At 43.6% G+C, this 17432-nt stretch overlaps 2 protein-coding genes across 7 annotated transcripts in view; one reads left to right on the forward strand and one right to left on the reverse strand.

Moving 5' to 3' along the window:
• Nucleotides 1–17432, forward strand: part of cacna2d4a (calcium channel, voltage-dependent, alpha 2/delta subunit 4a) — a 40069-nt gene that overhangs the window by 11157 nt on the left and 11480 nt on the right. For all 3 annotated transcript variants that reach the window (XM_037242660.1, XM_037242661.1, XM_037242659.1), the window contains 17 exons: nucleotides 461–550; nucleotides 619–732; nucleotides 808–886; nucleotides 1348–1481; nucleotides 2114–2191; nucleotides 2282–2362; nucleotides 2435–2509; nucleotides 2583–2669; nucleotides 2748–2819; nucleotides 3083–3144; nucleotides 3222–3289; nucleotides 3373–3418; nucleotides 3485–3582; nucleotides 3653–3746; nucleotides 3820–3912; nucleotides 3984–4111; nucleotides 4637–4705. In XM_037242660.1, coding sequence (XP_037098555.1) covers nucleotides 461–550; nucleotides 619–732; nucleotides 808–886; nucleotides 1348–1481; nucleotides 2114–2191; nucleotides 2282–2362; nucleotides 2435–2509; nucleotides 2583–2669; nucleotides 2748–2819; nucleotides 3083–3144; nucleotides 3222–3289; nucleotides 3373–3418; nucleotides 3485–3582; nucleotides 3653–3746; nucleotides 3820–3912; nucleotides 3984–4111; nucleotides 4637–4705 — 1468 coding nt within the window. The remainder of the gene's footprint in view (nucleotides 1–460; nucleotides 551–618; nucleotides 733–807; nucleotides 887–1347; nucleotides 1482–2113; nucleotides 2192–2281; nucleotides 2363–2434; nucleotides 2510–2582; nucleotides 2670–2747; nucleotides 2820–3082; nucleotides 3145–3221; nucleotides 3290–3372; nucleotides 3419–3484; nucleotides 3583–3652; nucleotides 3747–3819; nucleotides 3913–3983; nucleotides 4112–4636; nucleotides 4706–17432) is intronic.
• Nucleotides 5355–16501, reverse strand: lrtm2a (leucine-rich repeats and transmembrane domains 2a). 4 transcript variants are annotated; one of them, XM_037242673.1, is made up of 7 exons: nucleotides 15814–16501; nucleotides 12299–12455; nucleotides 9154–9374; nucleotides 8962–9087; nucleotides 8634–8722; nucleotides 8405–8562; nucleotides 5355–7495 (listed from the first exon to the last, which is right to left on the reverse strand). In XM_037242673.1, the coding sequence occupies exons 2-7, from the start codon at nucleotides 12357–12359 to the stop codon at nucleotides 6999–7001; spliced, it is 1152 nt and encodes a 383-aa protein (XP_037098568.1). In that variant the 5' UTR covers nucleotides 12360–12455; nucleotides 15814–16501; the 3' UTR covers nucleotides 5355–6998. The 4 variants fall into 4 exon arrangements, with proteins under 4 accessions (XP_037098568.1, XP_037098571.1, XP_037098569.1 ...); XM_037242676.1 differs by having other exon boundaries at nucleotides 12305–12455; nucleotides 15814–16497; XM_037242674.1 differs by lacking the exon at nucleotides 15814–16501 and adding an exon at nucleotides 12586–12645.

The following is a 17432-nucleotide window of genomic DNA, read 5'->3' on the forward strand; positions in this document are numbered from 1 at the left end:
ATACACAACATAAGAGATCAGGTGAGGTCGAGGAGCTGCTGACAATTTTAAACACGTCACATGACCGGCCAGGCAGACGTGTGATTGGCTGGATGCATTGTAACGTGTGGAGCACATATTTTGACATGATTTCACACACACAATTAAGATGGAAAACAAATAATATAATATAATATAATATAATAAGTATTAAAAAAGAATCTGAATCATCATTGTAGGTACTAAACATTGTTATTTGTAAATCTCTTGTATTTTGGGTTTTACAGTGTGTTTAATCCAGATTATCTGTTGTAGTGGCCGTGTTGTAATTAGTCAACGTGCCAGAGAGCCACGCTAATCCCTCCTGTGCCCTTTTCACCGTCGCACAGAAACATGCTTTGCATCTCCAGTCACCGCTTCTCCGATATTTTTTTTTTTTTTTTTACAACTCACAAAACAATGTTTTGTGTTCCCTGCGCAGCACTTCAAGTTACTGACCAGCGAGCTGCACGTCAAAGGAGAAGGCAAAGTGAAAAATGCCATGAGGGAGTCGTTCAGGATCCTCAATGAGGTTGGCGTTGAATGCAAAAACGGAGACGCTGAATTGAAGATGAAAATGTGCGTGCGTGTGTTATCAAGGCTGCAGCACTGGGCCAGGGCAGCCTGTGCAACCAGGCCATCATGCTGATAACAGACGGCGCTATGGAAGACTTCCAGGATGTTTTTCAAGAGTTCAACTGGCCAGAACGACGGGTAATGACGCACGTATGAGCACACGAAATAAAATCATATCGTTGAACTTGTATCTGTGATTTGCTGTCACCCCAGGTTCGAGTATTCACTTATCTCATAGGACGGGAAATGACATTTGCTGAAAATGTCAAATGGATTGCCTGCAATAATAAGGGTAAGGAAAATAAATGAGTAATTCTAGAGGTGAATTATAAAACTTGTGCCACCCTCTCGCAAATGACACGGGATTATGCAGTGGAATATAATCACTTTATTCCCGGCTGGCAGTACATGAAAAATCTCTGATTAAATAGCAGATTATCAGAACATTTATACTGTAAACACTCGAGCGGGCCAGCACAGGCTAACAGATTTGCCCCCTTCTGTTGCCTTCATGAAAGCATCTATTCGAATTTAGGTTTAGCTCTCAATTGTGTCTAGGATCTTAAAAAAAAAAAAAAAAAAAGGTATCCCATTGCTGTCATTGTGTTTCACCAAAAAAAGACAAGAACAGCTCAGCTTTTTGGGATTGTTTCCGACATCCGATTAGTGCATTCAGCACATTTAATTGGATGACAAAACAGGACTGGATGTAAAAATTTGATACTTGAATGTAAATACTTGTGTGTGTCGCAGGTTATTACACGCACATTTCGACGCTAGCTGACGTCCAGGAAAACGTCATGGAGTACCTGCACGTTCTCAGCCGGCCCATGGTCATCAACCACGACCATGACATCATCTGGACGGAGGCCTACATGGACAGTGTGGTAGGTTTTTGCCATATCAAATAACCATGCATTGGCGGCGCTAGAGGAGATGCTGCAGGGTCACTGCCCCCCCCCCCCCTAAATTATGCTAGATAATGGACTTTTCACTATTTTCTGATTTATCTGGGATTTTGTTTCCACATTTCCACTGGTCCCTCCCAAAGAAAATGTAATGGATCATTATCGATATTTTTCAATGAATTTTCTGGGTTAGTAAAAAAAATTAAATTCATAAAAAGACTTTTAAGAGCTGTATTAATATCAGTTAGTTCAAAAGAATACACAGTACATACCTTAAGGTTAGCATTGCAATTAGCTGTTTAATGCAATGTTTCTCACATTTGTGATTTTCTTTTCATAGCAGTTACCCACCACTAAAGAGGTAATCAAACATGTGAATTAGCATTTTAGCTTAGCCTAGCATTTTGGCTAATAGTACCCATCCTTTTGTTAGCTAGTGAATATCAACCTACCTTGTTTTTAGTTTAGTCTTAACTGATTTCATCTTCTCAGTAAAAACAGCAAAATAAGACACTGCTTTTACATTTTATTTTCTCAGGTCAACCTTGAAGGATTTTTTTTTTTTTTAGCAATTCTTAGCAAGTATCAGCTAATGTTTTTAACTTTCACAGCTATTCAACAGTCAAGCCCAGAGTTTGCTTCTGATGACTTCGGTTGCAATGCCTGTTTTCAGCAAGAAAAAGGAGACGGTAAAGATTCAGATTTCTATTTCAACATCTCATTAGCATTATTGGGAAAAGAAATGTGATGATAACTACTTTTCTATACGTGTTATATAGTTGTCTCATGGAATTTTGCTTGGAGTTGTCGGAACTGACGTGGCCCTGAAAGAACTGATGAGATTAGCTCCGAGATACAAGGTTAAACCTCTCAGATTTACACGTTTTTTCTTTTCTTTACAAAATTAAATAAATTAAGTTTTGTCTCATTAGCTGGGTGTCCACGGTTATGCCTACCTCATCACAAACAATGGCTACATCTTGTCTCATCCTGACCTCCGGCCTCTGGTAAAAAATGTTTTCAACAAACCAAACCTTAAGTTATTTCTGAAACTAATCAACTGAACGATGCGTTTGACAGTACAAGGAAGGGAAGAAGCTGAAGCCCAAACCCAACTATAACAGTGTCGACTTGTCCGAGGTGGAATGGGAAGACACAGAAGAGAAAGTGAGCTACACACATTCAAACATTTATGAAGTTTTCTTCTCCTTATCAGTTTATGTCATAATTGTCATCATGCTCCAGCTCAGGACGGCCATGGTCAAAGGAGAAACCGGGACCTTGTCCTTGGATGTGAGGACTTCAGTGGATAAGGGAGTGAGTGTAACAAAGCTGTAATTTACCAAAAATGCCACTAGTCATTGGCGGCGCCAAGATTTTTTTTTCTTAAGGGACTGCAAAACAAAAATAATTTTGTACAAACACAAAAACTTGTTTTGAAAATTCTGTTTCTCTCAATATTGGGGGGGGGTAGTGCTCCCACGCCCCCCCCCCCTCCAGCTCCGCCAGTGCCACTATGTCACAGTTAATTGCGTTTTGCGGAAAACATAAGTATGTTTTTTTTGTTGGCCTCTCAACAGAAACGAGTGATGTTCCTCAAGAATGATTACTTCTACACCGGCATCAATGAGACTCCTTTTAGGTTTGATTGCATGCAATAGTCCAAATATTTTTTTATTTGTTTAGCACTCATGAATATTTTTTCTTGCTGTTTATCAGTCTTGGTATAGTGTTGACAAGAGGATATGGGCAGTATATATTTGTTGGGAATGTCTCTGTTGAAGAAGGTAGGGGCTGGGTTTTCTTTCTGTACTTATTCTATTTTTACACAATTTCACATTCAAAATTAAATCGAAAAAATATTTCCCAGGTCTTCATGATTTACTGGCTCCTGATTTGACCATCGCTAGCGAATGGTGAGTGATAGTGGTTATTTTGGTAATCATTTGATCATTGTGGCAACACCATCCACGACTTTGCAGGACCTACTGCGAGACCGACATCGACCCAGCGCATCGTAAATTGAGCCAGTTGCAAGCGGTAGTTCGATACCTGACGGGGAAAGAACCGGATCTTGAGTGTGAGTGTGGATTTTGTTGTTCCACATGCAATATGGGAATAAATCACATTGCATTCTTGTTTTTCTCCAGGTGACGTGCAGCTGATGCAGCAAACCCTGTTCGACGCTGTGGTGACTGCTCCGATGGAAGCTTACTGGACTGCCCTCATGCTCAACCCAACCGGGTGACTAATCACTTAACCGCGCATCTTTAAAACTATCCATTTGAATTGACCTTTTTATCTTTTCAATTTATAGTATGGATGACGGCATTGAAACAGCTTTCCTGGGCACGCGGTCCGGCCTGATGAGATTCCAGCGTTACGCTGGAATCGAAAAGCGAGTTGGCATGTGAGTCGTAATACAACATGTGCAAGGTTGCCCTCTGGTGGTCAGTAAGAGCAGCGCCATTTGGCTTCCAGGTCCTTCCTGACAGCCACGGATAAGGAGAACATGTTCACTTTGGACCATTTTCCATTGTGGTTCCGCAGGGCAGCCGAGTACCCTGCTGGACAGTTTCTGTACTACATGCCACGACAAGACACCAGAGGTAGATCTTCCGTTGCTTTGCTAAGTTGTTGTAAACTGCATAAAGGTCATGAGCAGATCATACTAACACTCAACTCCATTGATGCAGGAGTTTCGTTTGCGACCAAAGTGTCCCGACATGTCGTTTGTTGTGTTTAGACGTATTCAGGGACTATGAGGCGGACTATAGCGCTACCTTGAGCGTGGAGGAGACGGCACAGCAATCGGAGGAGGGAGGGGGAGTACAGTGGGAGGAGGAGGGTAGAGGAAAACTGTTACTTGGCATGCTGCCGCTTGGGTGTCCTCAAACCATTCCCTGACATCCTTTTTATGTTTCCCAAATTTTAGTTATTAATTTTAGTCGGTGACACATTTTTGAATGAAAACCTAAAATAAAAAAAGACCTGCATGTGTGCATGTTTGCAAAGCCACAATATTAGGTACACAAGCAACACAATACAACTTTGTATTGGTACATTGGATTGGATTGCGTTCCTAATATAATGACTATTGATCACTCGCTCATTGCGTGCTGTTCATATTCCAGCTGGGAGGATCGTGATCTCAACCACTGCCATCACTGTGACTGTGGGCAAGAAGACAGCCATTGCTGGAGGTAGGACATCATCTCTTGAAATGAATAATTGCAATAGCATTTGAAACCTCTAGAGGGCAATGTTTATCTTTATGCAAAAGACAAATTATGATTCATGCCTACATAAATTTACCAGCTCGTTCCCTTTCATACTTACTGTACCTCGTGTATTAGAGTATTTATTTATTCAAGTTTATTTACCATAACTGACACTATATCGCCTGGAAAAGGAAGAAGGCAGTTAAAAAAAAGAATAAAGGTTAGTCCTTTTAAATAGATAGACGAGGAAGGGAGGACAAAAAGGGGAGCAGACAAAAAAGGGTGGACCGAGGTGGGAAGGAAAAGCAAGGTGAAAAACACTCCAAATGATGAGAAAAGATGTGTCAGGAAGATAAATGGACACGAGATAAGCGCGAGAGGAGACGAGAAGGACAGAGTTGATGAGAAAGGAAAAAAGTGTTGGAAGGGATTGAGGCGTAAAGAACAAGATAAGGATTAGTACGCACACAGAGGAGCCGCCATCGCCGCTGATTCATTCCCTGCTTTGACCCTGTGTGTATGTTTACTCCATTTTATTTGATTAGATGATTTGACCCTTTGCTGGAAATAGTGCGTGTGTGCTCAAATTGAGCATAAATAGACACAATGGTGGTTTAGTCACGCCTTGGAATAGAGTGTGATATGTTTTTATTTCCGTCAATGCATATGTACTCGGAAATTCTTCGTTATCGCCATTGCCTAAAACACAATCATCGTCATAACACACACAACACACCACCAAATTCTGGCCAGTATACTTCGGAGGCCCTTCAGTCATTATGTTGTTAGTAGCAAACTATATTTTATTATTCTGTACACACACACGGGTTATAAGAACAGGATTCAGCTAGCTAAGATACTTAGCTACTAACAGCACGACACCTGCAGGCCGGGAAGTGTAAAGTTCCGACTTTGGCAGACAGAGTTTCGCCTTAGTTTTGAAAAGATTGCCAATATGACATTTACACTATTTTACATGTATGGCGAACTCTTGTCTTTTGTAGGAACTCGACACAGCCCGATAAAATGACGACTAATGAACAAACATTACAGTGATACTCAAAACATACGAGCGTTATAAGCACAACAAAAAACAAACATTGTGAATTTGGAATATTTTTGGAAGGGTCACAATTCAGGCTGGGACACCATACTGGCTAATTCTAGCTAGCTAGATATAGCTATAGATATAGCTAGCTACATTAGCCTAGCTAGTGCGGGACGATTATAATATGTATCTGCGTCATACACACTTTAATTATAGGTTTCTTTCAGGCCAATTTACACAAGGAGGGGATTGTTTTTAAATAGAGGAATATGCAATGAAAGTTTATTTTTACTCAGCCGGAATGCAAATCAAATTCTCTTTGGCAGTGGCGTGTTCAAATCAGGCTGATGCAAGCCTTCATCGCATATTACGGATAATTGTGAGGAAAGAAACCATATGGAAATTTTTCAGGAGGACTTTCCATTTATAGCAACTGGATGGAAAGATGGTTGGAGAGATAAAGGCTTGGGGGAGAGTGTGTGTGTGTGTGTTTGGGGGGGGGGGGGGGGGGGAATAGCAGCATCTTTTAGTTGAATCCCTTGTTAGCGCTAATCCCTCCGGGTAGGATGGTTTTATAAAAAAAGGCCAGGAAAGGGAAACCATTGCGGGTAACAGATTAGGGCGATAAAGTGCTGGAAAGTTCTGAAGTCTGTCGATGGAGCTTGTCGGGATTATGAGATGCATGGTTTGAGAAATATTAAGAACATTTGAGGCTTCCCGGGATAAACGGCCAACAATATGGACACCTGAGACGGACCAGAAAGAAACTGAAATCTGGTCCTGGTGTTTTGTTCTGAGACATTGCATTACAAGTATTGGCTAACTAGATTACCCCTTCTGTGAGGACTTGTCTGGACCAGGTTTTCGAGTCTTGAAAGAGCAGATATATAGCCCATAGTTTTGTCTTGTACGTGAACATTGGTCGGATCATAAGCACACTCAAGAGTCCCTGAAAATTACAAGATCTGCTCTTCGATGACTTGATAGATGCACATTAGATGAAACCTTCTTTTTCTCTCTGGTGCTAAGTTCAGAAGCCCAACAGCATCAGTAGGTGGGTAGTAGGCGAGATGAAAGGATAAAAAAATAAAGGCGAGGAAGAAGGCTTTGAAAGAAGTAAAGTTGGTGACGTTTGGAGAGTTGAATGTGGTGATCATTGTTTTCTTTTTCAAACCCGTTCTCCTCTTTGAGCCCTTAGCCTAACGAAACCTCTTGTCCGTGGCTCCCCTACGCCACCGAGGAGATTTGTTTCTCTTCTCGATCGTCCGCGTCCGCCTCGCCGTCTCCCATGAGCGGCTGCCTCTTCTTCAGCTCTCTCTGGTATTTGGCCATCAGCGAGGCGTAGATGCACCCGTACGCGGCCGCCGCCACCATCATGATGCAAACGATCCCGCACACCACCCCGGCGATCACCACCGTGCCGATGGCGCGACGCACGCTCACGGGGCGGTAGCGAGCTCGTACGCAATCTGCCGGGGCCTCTCCACCGCCCCCGGCTCCTCCTCCTGTGTTTGAAGAGGAGTCATCACCGCCAGAAATTGACGGCGCCCCACTGGGGTTAAGAACCCCCCTGCTGCAGGGCGGACCTCCTCGGGATCCGTCACCTCCTCCGTTCTCGTCCTCGAGCTGGAGGCAGTAGTTGAACATTTCTACTGGAACGCCGCGGATGTCTCGCCCCCGCAGGTCTTTGGGTAGCGTGCACTCCATCGCATCCACCTTTCCGCCTGAAGGAGGGAAAATGACAGGGGGACAAGAGGAGGGTCATTAAGGAAATACCTCGTGCCTGTGAAGCCGGTTAATTGAGACTAAGAGGACAAGACAGCAAGCGAAGACAAATGGGGGGTGGTATACCGACACCGGAATGAGTCATACATCACACACTAACTTGGAGATAGACTCAACTGAGGCCTTCCACTGTATAATTCACGAGATGGCATGTCCTGTTTAGCTCTCTCTTGTACGCGGAAGAAAAAACTTTGTGACTCATTTCCTTGGCAAGCTGCAAATTTAGGGAACAGGTGTCAAACTCTGGTTCTCGAGGTCTGGTATCCTGCATGTTTTAGATGTTCCCCTCCTCCAACTCACCTCGTTCCAATGATCAGTAAGCTCTGCAGGAGATGGAAAAAGATCCTGATCATTTGAAATGTTTATAGGAGGGGAAACATCTAATACATGCGGGATACCGGACCTCCAGGTTATGGTCCAACACGATTGAGTCTAATCCAGGAGGCCATGGACTTGCGGAGATGACACTCTTAGAAAGGACCCTCTTTCTGAAAACATGCCAACAGGTTGAATTTATTGGCAACGGCAATCTGTCAATCTCAAGATGTCTCTTTGCCAAACGCTGCAATATGGCCAGACTGAGCCAGAGCAGAGCGGACTGGAGCGAGAATAATGGAGATGTTGCTTCATTAGTGAAGCAGCCGAGGCCTGAGGCACTGAGGTGAATGCAGATTTTCACACATGAGGAGAGACCACGGGATCAGCTGCGCTTCCCTTGATGCATCGACACAGCACACGGGAGGCGGGAATAAAATGTGCATCCAGACGGGGATGCTTTCCTTGCACCTCATCATTGCCAATCACAAACACCCTGCTCGGAACGGCTATGACATCAATCAGACGCTCACCTCGATATAATAACCACTCCATCCAGTGTTTGAACTCCCGCAGGTTGCAATCACATTCCCAGGGGTTGTGTCCTAGTTCCAGGTGTTGGAGGTGGGCGAGTGGCTCAAATGCTGCCCTCTCCAAGCCGCGAAGTCTGTTACCAGCCAAGGACAACCATCTACACCAGGAATATTTCGAAATCAATAGACAGGAACTGACAACTGTGTCTTCGCCCGGATGTTTGTTTACCTGAGACCTTGTACCTCATCCAAGAGCCCCAGAGGAATTGATGCCAGGCCATTGAGTGAAAGATCGAGACTCTGGAGACCCCCCAAACCCTGTAAGAACAGCAGGACCAGCAGATTTACTTTGGCAGTCCAGTTTCGGATCAATGATTGTCGCTTCCGGGAATGCCAAATGTCAACGGGTGATTGATGATAGCTTTGTCTGTCCTAAGTAAAGTCATGCTCGGCTATACTGGTAGATTCTGGAAATTAGTGCCTGGGCTGATGCCAAAACTTGGATGGATTTCCTTATATGGTCAATTTGTATGTTGTGTGAGGTGTGTCGTTCGTACCTGAAAGAGATCTCTGACCATTCCTGTTAGAGAGTTGTTGTGCAGGCTCAGTTTGGTCAGATTGCTCATGTCCCTGAATAATCCGGCCGGTAAATTGTCAAGGTAGTTGTTTGAGAGATCCACCTCCTGTAATGTGACGCAACAATGTCAGATGTGCCTTGAAATGACCTCACAACGGTGAACTGCACAAACCTCCAGAGAGGAGAGGTTAGCGAATGCCGACGCTCCCAGCGAGGCTAGCTTGTTGTTAGCCAGCAGGAGCGAGCGACTCCCCGCGGGGAGGAGGTGCACGGGAGGCGGGGTGGAGAGACCTCGGCCCCCGCAGTCCACCAGCAGGCCATCTGAGGAGCAGAGACATGGGGGAGGGCAGGAACAAGCTGGTCGGAGTAGCACCACCAGCAGGCAGAGGAAGACTGGAGGGAAGAATCAAGAAAACCCAGAATGTGAGGGCGATCCTTTCTGTTTAAGCCTTTTGCCAATGTTTGTGTCAATTTGGGTCCATATGCCTGACGCGTGAATGTCGAGTGCTGACAAAGTGTGATCTCAAGAAAGCGACTCCAGACACAGACGTTGCACTTTTTAAACTGCCCGACAGCAGAATTCATTAGTAGAATTAGCATTTATTTCTCAGGGGTGCGAGTCATTTGTTCATACATTATACGGATAAAGTTCTGTATCGTCACACATCTGGAGATACCATCGGTTCCTCAGACACAACCTGACCATGAACTGTGCAGAATGTGAATCCAATTTTCCAAAAATCACTTGACTTCACAAATGAACGACGAGAGATTAACAGTTTTGCTGATATTCTTCCCCCTTAGGAGGATATCTGCAGTAGCTTTGAATTTGCCGTTGCAGGTTAGAACCGTTGCAGGAGATTTAAGATGACAGAGGTATATGAGCGCCGTTATGTAACGGAGAGGCGGAGGAGACGGTTCTGTTTGGGATGCACGTCAAATCACGCGCAAATCGTGTCTTCGCGAGGATATTTTTCCACGCCATCCAACTATTCCTCCCTCCCTGGCTTCTTCTCCTCGTGTTGCTCCCTCCCACTCTCCCTCCCCAACTTTCAACATTTATGAGAGGTTTGAGCTGCTCGCATGGAGGAGGAAGAGGAGGAGGTGGTGGTGGTTGTTTTGTCTTATTTTAGCTGCTGCAAATCCTCTGCTTTGCTTATAAAGGGCCTTTCCCGGCATCCTCGTTTTAAGCCACGGGCCTTTCAGTCTCTGTCCCCCAATCGTCCATCATGGATACCATGAGTTAGGATAAGGAGTCTCGCTGAACCGATATTTGACTTGCTACTTCCTGCTATCCAGTTGTGATGTCAACACAAGAATGTTTGTCCGCATCACCTTGACAACGCAGCTGTCTGACATGTAATATCCCGCGGGTGGGCCCTAGGGGACACCGGACCCGTCGATGATGTCATCCGGTCGGACGTTACCCGGAGGCCGAGCTGTTTTCCGATAAGGAGCTCCACCAGCTGTCTCTTATCTGAAGTCCTTAATTAACTAGCAGTCTGTCTGTCATCATAAATGCCCAGCAACTTGTCAAATGCGGTTTTGATTGGTTTGATTTAACCCTATGGAATGATAATCAAACACCCGAGATTTTAGCTGCGTTGACGTTTTTACAAGGCGAAATTTACGGCTGAGCTTCTGGCAACTCTATGTATTCAAACGGAACGTCAAGCGGCAGCCATTTTCATCAATGATGGTTCGCTGATGAAATGTGGTGACATCCAGGAAAATATTTTCACAGCACACTATTTTTCCACTTCATTCTCAAGCTGCTCTGCCTGTGTAATTTGTCAAGGGCTGTCTGATCCGCTCTGTAAACAGAAGCATCATTTATTCAGCATATGGACAACAGCCAGCTAGTGTGTTTGTGTATTTCTTCTATTTTTTTTTTTACACCCTTAGCTTGAAAGGTATGAAACACGAAGCGGCACGCGCATGCATATGAAATACTATTAGACCCCCACAGCTGCTCCACCACATTATTTCAACTCTGACAAGGTAACGCCGTGTTGCCGTAGCAACCGAGGTACCGTCAACTGATGCTTAGGACAAGTGAGAAAGGCGCCGTGAGACAAGTTTGCAGCTCACGTCAAGAGCACCACCATTTAACCCGCATCATCTCTTTGCCAGAGCTCTGGAATCATCGCTTACTCACACACGTGTCATAGCATCACACAAATACAAACAACACAGATAAGGCTAAACAAGGTGTGGAGGTTTAGGCTGCACTTGCTGACACTGGGATGAGAGGGGAATGGATTAGGATTGCTCTCAAATCCTCTTCTATTAATTATTCCTCTTCTTCCTGACTTTCAAATGGTGCCATGTTGCGTTACATGCCTCTTGACTCTTCAGTCGAGATGAGGCAGTCTTGTTTAGCACACCAATTCATAAGTAACACTGCGTCATAAAAATGGCCGTTTTCGACAATAACCACATTTTATTTTGTCACATCTCAGCCCACTTTAGCTTTTAGCTGGGTGTTGGCTAACTCCTCCCTCAGCTAGCTTCAGATGCTAACTAGCTTGTCAACTGGGTGATATCTGACTGGTAGTTTAAGATGCTAACTAGCGTGTTAGCTCAATGATAACTAGCCTGGAGCGTCCTCAGGTAGTTTCAGATGCAAGCTAACTTGCTAGCTGGATGATAGCTTCCTCAGCTAGCTTGAGATGCTAACTGGCTTGTTGATATTGGACCTGGATGATCATCTTTCTCTACTTGAACTTTCCCATTTTCCTAATGTCAGTTTTCACTTAAAGCTTTGACTTACATAAAAAGCATGTTCCTAAGAGAGTCAAAAGTAGACAAGCCCCGAACCCACACCCGCCAATAAAGGATATTAAATCGAGCGAGAGTGAGTTTTGGCAAGGCAATAATCTCAGTGTTACAGTCTTGCCAGCGACTTAATTGCATGGTAGAGGCACTCATCCAAAAAGTGTTTCCTACTTAATACAACACCTTAGCTTTTGTCTCACTACATTCTTGTAAAAACAGGCTAGCTAAAATTGTCCTACAAATGTTTTGTCATAGAAATAGTGGAGAATGATCCCAAAAGAAGAAACAACCTTTCGGCCATTTTCTCCTTGCTGTTTGGCATCTAGAGACTTACACACTGTGGAGTGGCATTTCATGAAAGGATTGCGCTCACGGCCACAGCGTATTCAATGCCCTTATCCTTTGTCTATCTGTGTGCATGTGCGCGTGCAAGTATGCCGAGCATGCTAACATTAGCAGCTGTCAAAACAGACTGTACCACATGTATCATTGGGAGTATAATAGATGGGATCAATCAGAACGAGAACAGAGTTTCTTACACTGACCAAATCCTGACGGGGGCAGGCCGACGCCCCCTGGGGAGTAGCTGTGGGGGGGCATGACGTGCGAGTTCCCCGGTGGCGATGGCAGCGGGAGGCGTCAAGCGGCCATGCTTGCAGCCTCCACAGGGGCGGCGACTGCAAATAGCTCAATCACCTGAAAAAAATCATCAATCATTTTATTGACGAGAGGGTGACAAAATATACTTGTACTTAACATGCCTGGTTAGCCAGTTAATAGCCTGCCGCTAACCTGAACTGACAACAGCAAACTCATTCACCGACACCCATGTCATTCACCATACCCGTCTTTTATAGCCAAATCACAGATGATGGTGTCAAACAACCCCCAAGTCATCTGTTCATCTGATTAAGTTATATTTGGAGGCAGCTAAAATATCACTGGGATTCGATTCCCACCATGTTTGTCTGCCACAAAGTGTGAACTAGATAAACGGTAAATAAAATGAACGAATGGCTAAAATGGACGAAGAATATGAACCAAAACAGTGACTAGAGATTTCGATAGAAGCGCACAAATGACATTTATTAAAAAAAACAGGTATCGAGTTATACCCAAGTGATCGAAAATAACTTTCATGCTACTTGAGTAGCACATGGGAATCGTTTTGGGCGACGTTGGCGCGATGCTACGAGACGGCCCCTTTTCACCAGAGTGTCATCCGAAGCCAATTAGCCGCGTGTGAAATAACGGCACTCATCAGATTAGGCTGTAGTGCAATAATTAGACGTGTTTTTTTCACCCCCTCTTTCTCTCTCTCGTTCGCTCGGTGGCACGAATTGAGGTCTGCGTGAGGATCCGTGTCGAGTGATTATGGGAATTTGCATTTTAAGTAGCCCAGCCAAATGATCAGATGCACACGGATTTAACGGACGAGGCGGATCCTGATGTGGTTGACAGACGTTATTGTCGACTCCTCCCCTGAATGTGATCGAAAAAGTCACATTAGCCGACATCCTCCTCTGGGAAATCTGACTTTTTGAATCGCTGTATAAAAGCAATTACCGAAATGTAAATAACAATACTAACAATTTAACAGATGATCACCTGTATTGATGAACCACAGCAAAGAAATTAAACGATGTCACTAATATCGATCAATGCCAAGGTGGCTATTGATGTTTGGATCAATTCTGTTTCTCATTAAATTGTTGCTATTTAGCATCTTAGCTAGGATGCAATCTGAAAAGCAGAGGTCCCTTAAATGTTTTGGCATCCCATTAAGCTATTCTCAGAAAGATTTTTTTTTTTATACACCAAATTGATCTGCAGCCCATGTCGCTCCCACACACTGCCAGGCCGAGCGGTCGCCGTCGAGGCGGGGAATCAAATGACGCCTCATCCCCGACCCCTAACTGGTCTTATGTCCTCTCGTCTTTCCTTGCTACTCCTCTGCACATGCCGTTCATGCCACTTCCTGTCCACTCTTGGATTTATAGCACCATGTGCTGCCTTTATGTGGTTTTCTTAAGAGAAAAAAAGATTGTGCGGCTTGAAGGAAGCGGTAAATATTAGCCCATCTTTGCCCTCTCTTGCCAAATTGATTACATTTCCAAAGGTACTTCATCTTTTCACTACAGGCCAACATGACGTGCGTGACTAATCGTTTTATATCGCCAGTGCGGTTTCCGCCCCATTTGCCAGCAAATTATGTTCCGCCTGGTCATCAGGGCATTGGCAGGTGCGACTTTGACTAACAATGGCGCTTGACAGATTTTGTCGGTAAAATATTTTCGGATAAGACCAGCTACGAGGCTTTTTGATTATGCCTGCTTTATTGTAAAAATTGCAATAGAGCTGGACATCCTGTCCGTCACTCATCCTCTCTGTTTTCATGGCTGCTCGTGAACTATTGATAGAATGCTAGGCGCTAAGCTAGCTTGCTAACTAATAAGCTGTTGCTGGCTTGCGCCTTCAAGTCTCTTATTCACAACTACCGAGAGGCAAATAAGATACAATTCTGACAAAGAGAACGTGAAGCTATGCTAATTGCTAAGCTAATGTAAAACTTAGACCAGGGGTGTCAAACTCATTTTTTTCGCGGGCCGCATTGTAGTCATATTTTTTTTCGGAGGGCCATTATGACTGTCAACCCAAATAAATGTATGAGCACCTTATATTAAATACAGTATAAGCTACAAAACAAACCGAAAAATAACTCGTTTTCAAATCAGACGAGTAAAAACTGGTCAAATTAAAAAAAAAAAGATATTTTTAAAAGTGAAAACAATTTGCAATTCTAGTAATGATACGAATTTGATGCACGATTTGTCTTCGCGGGCCACATAAAATGATGTGGCGGGCCGTATCTGGCCCCCGGGCCTTCAGTTTGACACCTGTGACTTAGACGAAAGAAGCCCTAAGAAGCGATTAGATACGCTACACTTGATTTCAAGAGTGAAACACTACTACTAATTACTTGCTTTTGAAAGCCACAAAGTTAAATCACAAGTTACTTTAACCATTAATTTAACCACACGTCGACAAAGTATATTTTTAACAAGAGCTCCTTCATTGGCGTACTCGTGTGACAAATTAGCGGGTAAATAAATATATCAAAACAAAATAAAGCAACAACTACACTGTAAGCAAGTTTAAAAACAGGAAACAAAGAAATAATCTCATTCTAAATTAATCTTATGTTTATTTCATTCACAATATTGTAAAGAGATATGATTTACACCATAATATACATTTTAGTCCAATTTGTTTTTCTCCCCATGCAACTAAAGCAGAGCTGTGCAGCCAACCGTCGCTAAATCAATTTTTAATGCCTTTTTCTACCCGGGAGACGACACACACACACACACATACATGAACGGATGCCTAAATACATGACGATAAGCTTGACACATGCAGACATGCGCGCGTTGACAAGTGCGCCAAAGCAAAATATGCACACGTGTCTCAACGCACACATAACGTACACACACATACATGCATAGCGTTGGGATCAGTTCACACACACATTGATGGTGACAAAAAGCGAAGGTCAAACTGAACCCAATCTTGATGAATAGAGGTCAAAAGTATGCAATTGCGTCACAGCATATCATAACAAAGTCCCGACGCGTTAGAACAACTTTTTTGGGGCAAAGTGTAGAATTTCACACTTATTTGTTTTATGGTGATAAATTAAATACTTTATTGCTAGTACGCACCTGCTACTCACATGACATTTGAATTCTTTGCCAGGAAGGTGTTAGGTTCATGACATGAGGATTAAATTAAGAGACTTGTGTGAAGCTCTTGTGAAGGAGGGCGATAAAAAATCAATAAAAAGTCATCGCATTTAACTTCAGCGGTATTCGATTTTGTTCTTCTCAAAATTGCCACCACAATAATAAACAAAAGTGAGCATTGTTAAATTATTTTTACGTTGCCATGGTAATAATCCCTCAATCACATGCCTTGCAAACTTTATTGAATTTTTTAGCAACAGTGTTAAAAGAATATCTTTAAAGACATTATTTATGAACATGCAAAGACTCACCTTCCGACTAAATATTTCAACGCGCACCAGTGTCACTGATCTCCTCTTTCACGCATCCCTCCTTAAAAAAACATCCCTATTATTTTTATTTTGAACAAATCCAAAATGGAAGAAGCTATAAGAAACATAGATCCATACGTTGATAATCCCGATGAGGATAAAAAGAATAATAATCCTTCTTTACGTTTCGAGACAATCCCCTGCTTGTATCAAAAACGCTTGGAGGAGGGAGGGGGGGGGTGTCTTATATTGTGGAGGCAAGAGCGGATGGAGATGCTTAATCCTCGTCTTCACATCCAGTCCTTGTTTGAATGACACGTCCGGTGGCGTCCTCCTTGCTGGCTCGTGAGGATCTGAGGTGTGTGTGTGAGCTGGAGAAGAGTGAACGGCGTGCTCGCCCGCATGTGTGTGTGTCACAGACAGAACGAGAAGGTGCTGGCGTCACGCTCGCCCTCCCGTGTGCCGCTATGTTTTTGATTCCTGCGCTCAACACACATTGTGTGTGTGCTGTTTTTCCTCCCTCCGCCCTTCGTCTCCGTATGCCTGTGCAGTCGTGCGTGTGTCAGGAGTGTGTGCGTGTTGTCAAATATAGCAAGTGCACACGCCGCTTCTGTCTGCCCCTCAGCTCTCCCACGGTGACACAAGAGAGGATGAGTGAGTCAGATGGCTTGGACGTGGAGAAAGAGGGTTGAAACGTAAAGCCAAAGCGGAAGGGGAGACACAACGGAGGGGGGGTTGTGGGGAGGGGGGGGACTCATCAGCTGATTCAAGTGAAGATGAGAATCTCCCTCTCGGCCACATGGGCTTTTCTTTTCTTTTTTTTTTCCCCTTGCTCACGTCTCCCATTATTTTTCTTCTATTGCCTCTGGCAGCTGGCGTAATACTGACTTCTACTGTGTGTGTGTTTGTGTACGTGTGTGTGTGATGGTGGTGATGGGGGCTGGAGATCGGAACCAACATTTGTTTTGGTATTTGCAAGATGTTCGGATGCGCAGCAAGATCCAATACAAAAATCGCCTATTTTGGAGCAAAAATGTAAAAAAAAATTTTTTTTAATTCTGACAATTTTTGCTATTTAGTAGTGTGCGTGCTTTGCGTGTACATTATGTCACGTCTACTTGGAAATTTAAATAATTTCTGTCATTTTTTATTTCTTTGGAGTAGATTTAAACACTTCGATCAATCCCAGGTTGCAAATTTTCAAGCATTTTTTTAATTTCATCTAAACAAGACCCACTGCTGCCATTTGCTGATTATATTTTGTTTTTTTAACTTTCCCTGAGTTGGCTTATACTCTTCTCCACCCATTTATAATAAGAAACGTTGGCACTCGGAGATTTTAAGGGTTACTATTTGAGGAAATTTGTGTTATCTCATTATGTTATAACCATACCCTTAATTTTTTGATTGCCAATATGGTATTCCCTGCTTCACGGCAGAAAATCAAGGCTGTAAAGGGAAACATCGTATCTCTCGCAGCATATAATCACTTGGCTGCTTCTTTCCCGATTTACACGAGGCACATTTATTATTCCTCTAATGAGCATGAGAATCATTTGGCACTCTCGGCGGTGCTTAAATCACAGCAAAGGTAAAGAAGCCGCGTCCTTAACAGCGCC

Source organism: Syngnathus acus, chromosome 23 (assembly GCF_901709675.1).
Source record: "Syngnathus acus chromosome 23, fSynAcu1.2, whole genome shotgun sequence".
NCBI lineage: Eukaryota > Metazoa > Chordata > Actinopteri > Syngnathiformes > Syngnathidae > Syngnathus > Syngnathus acus.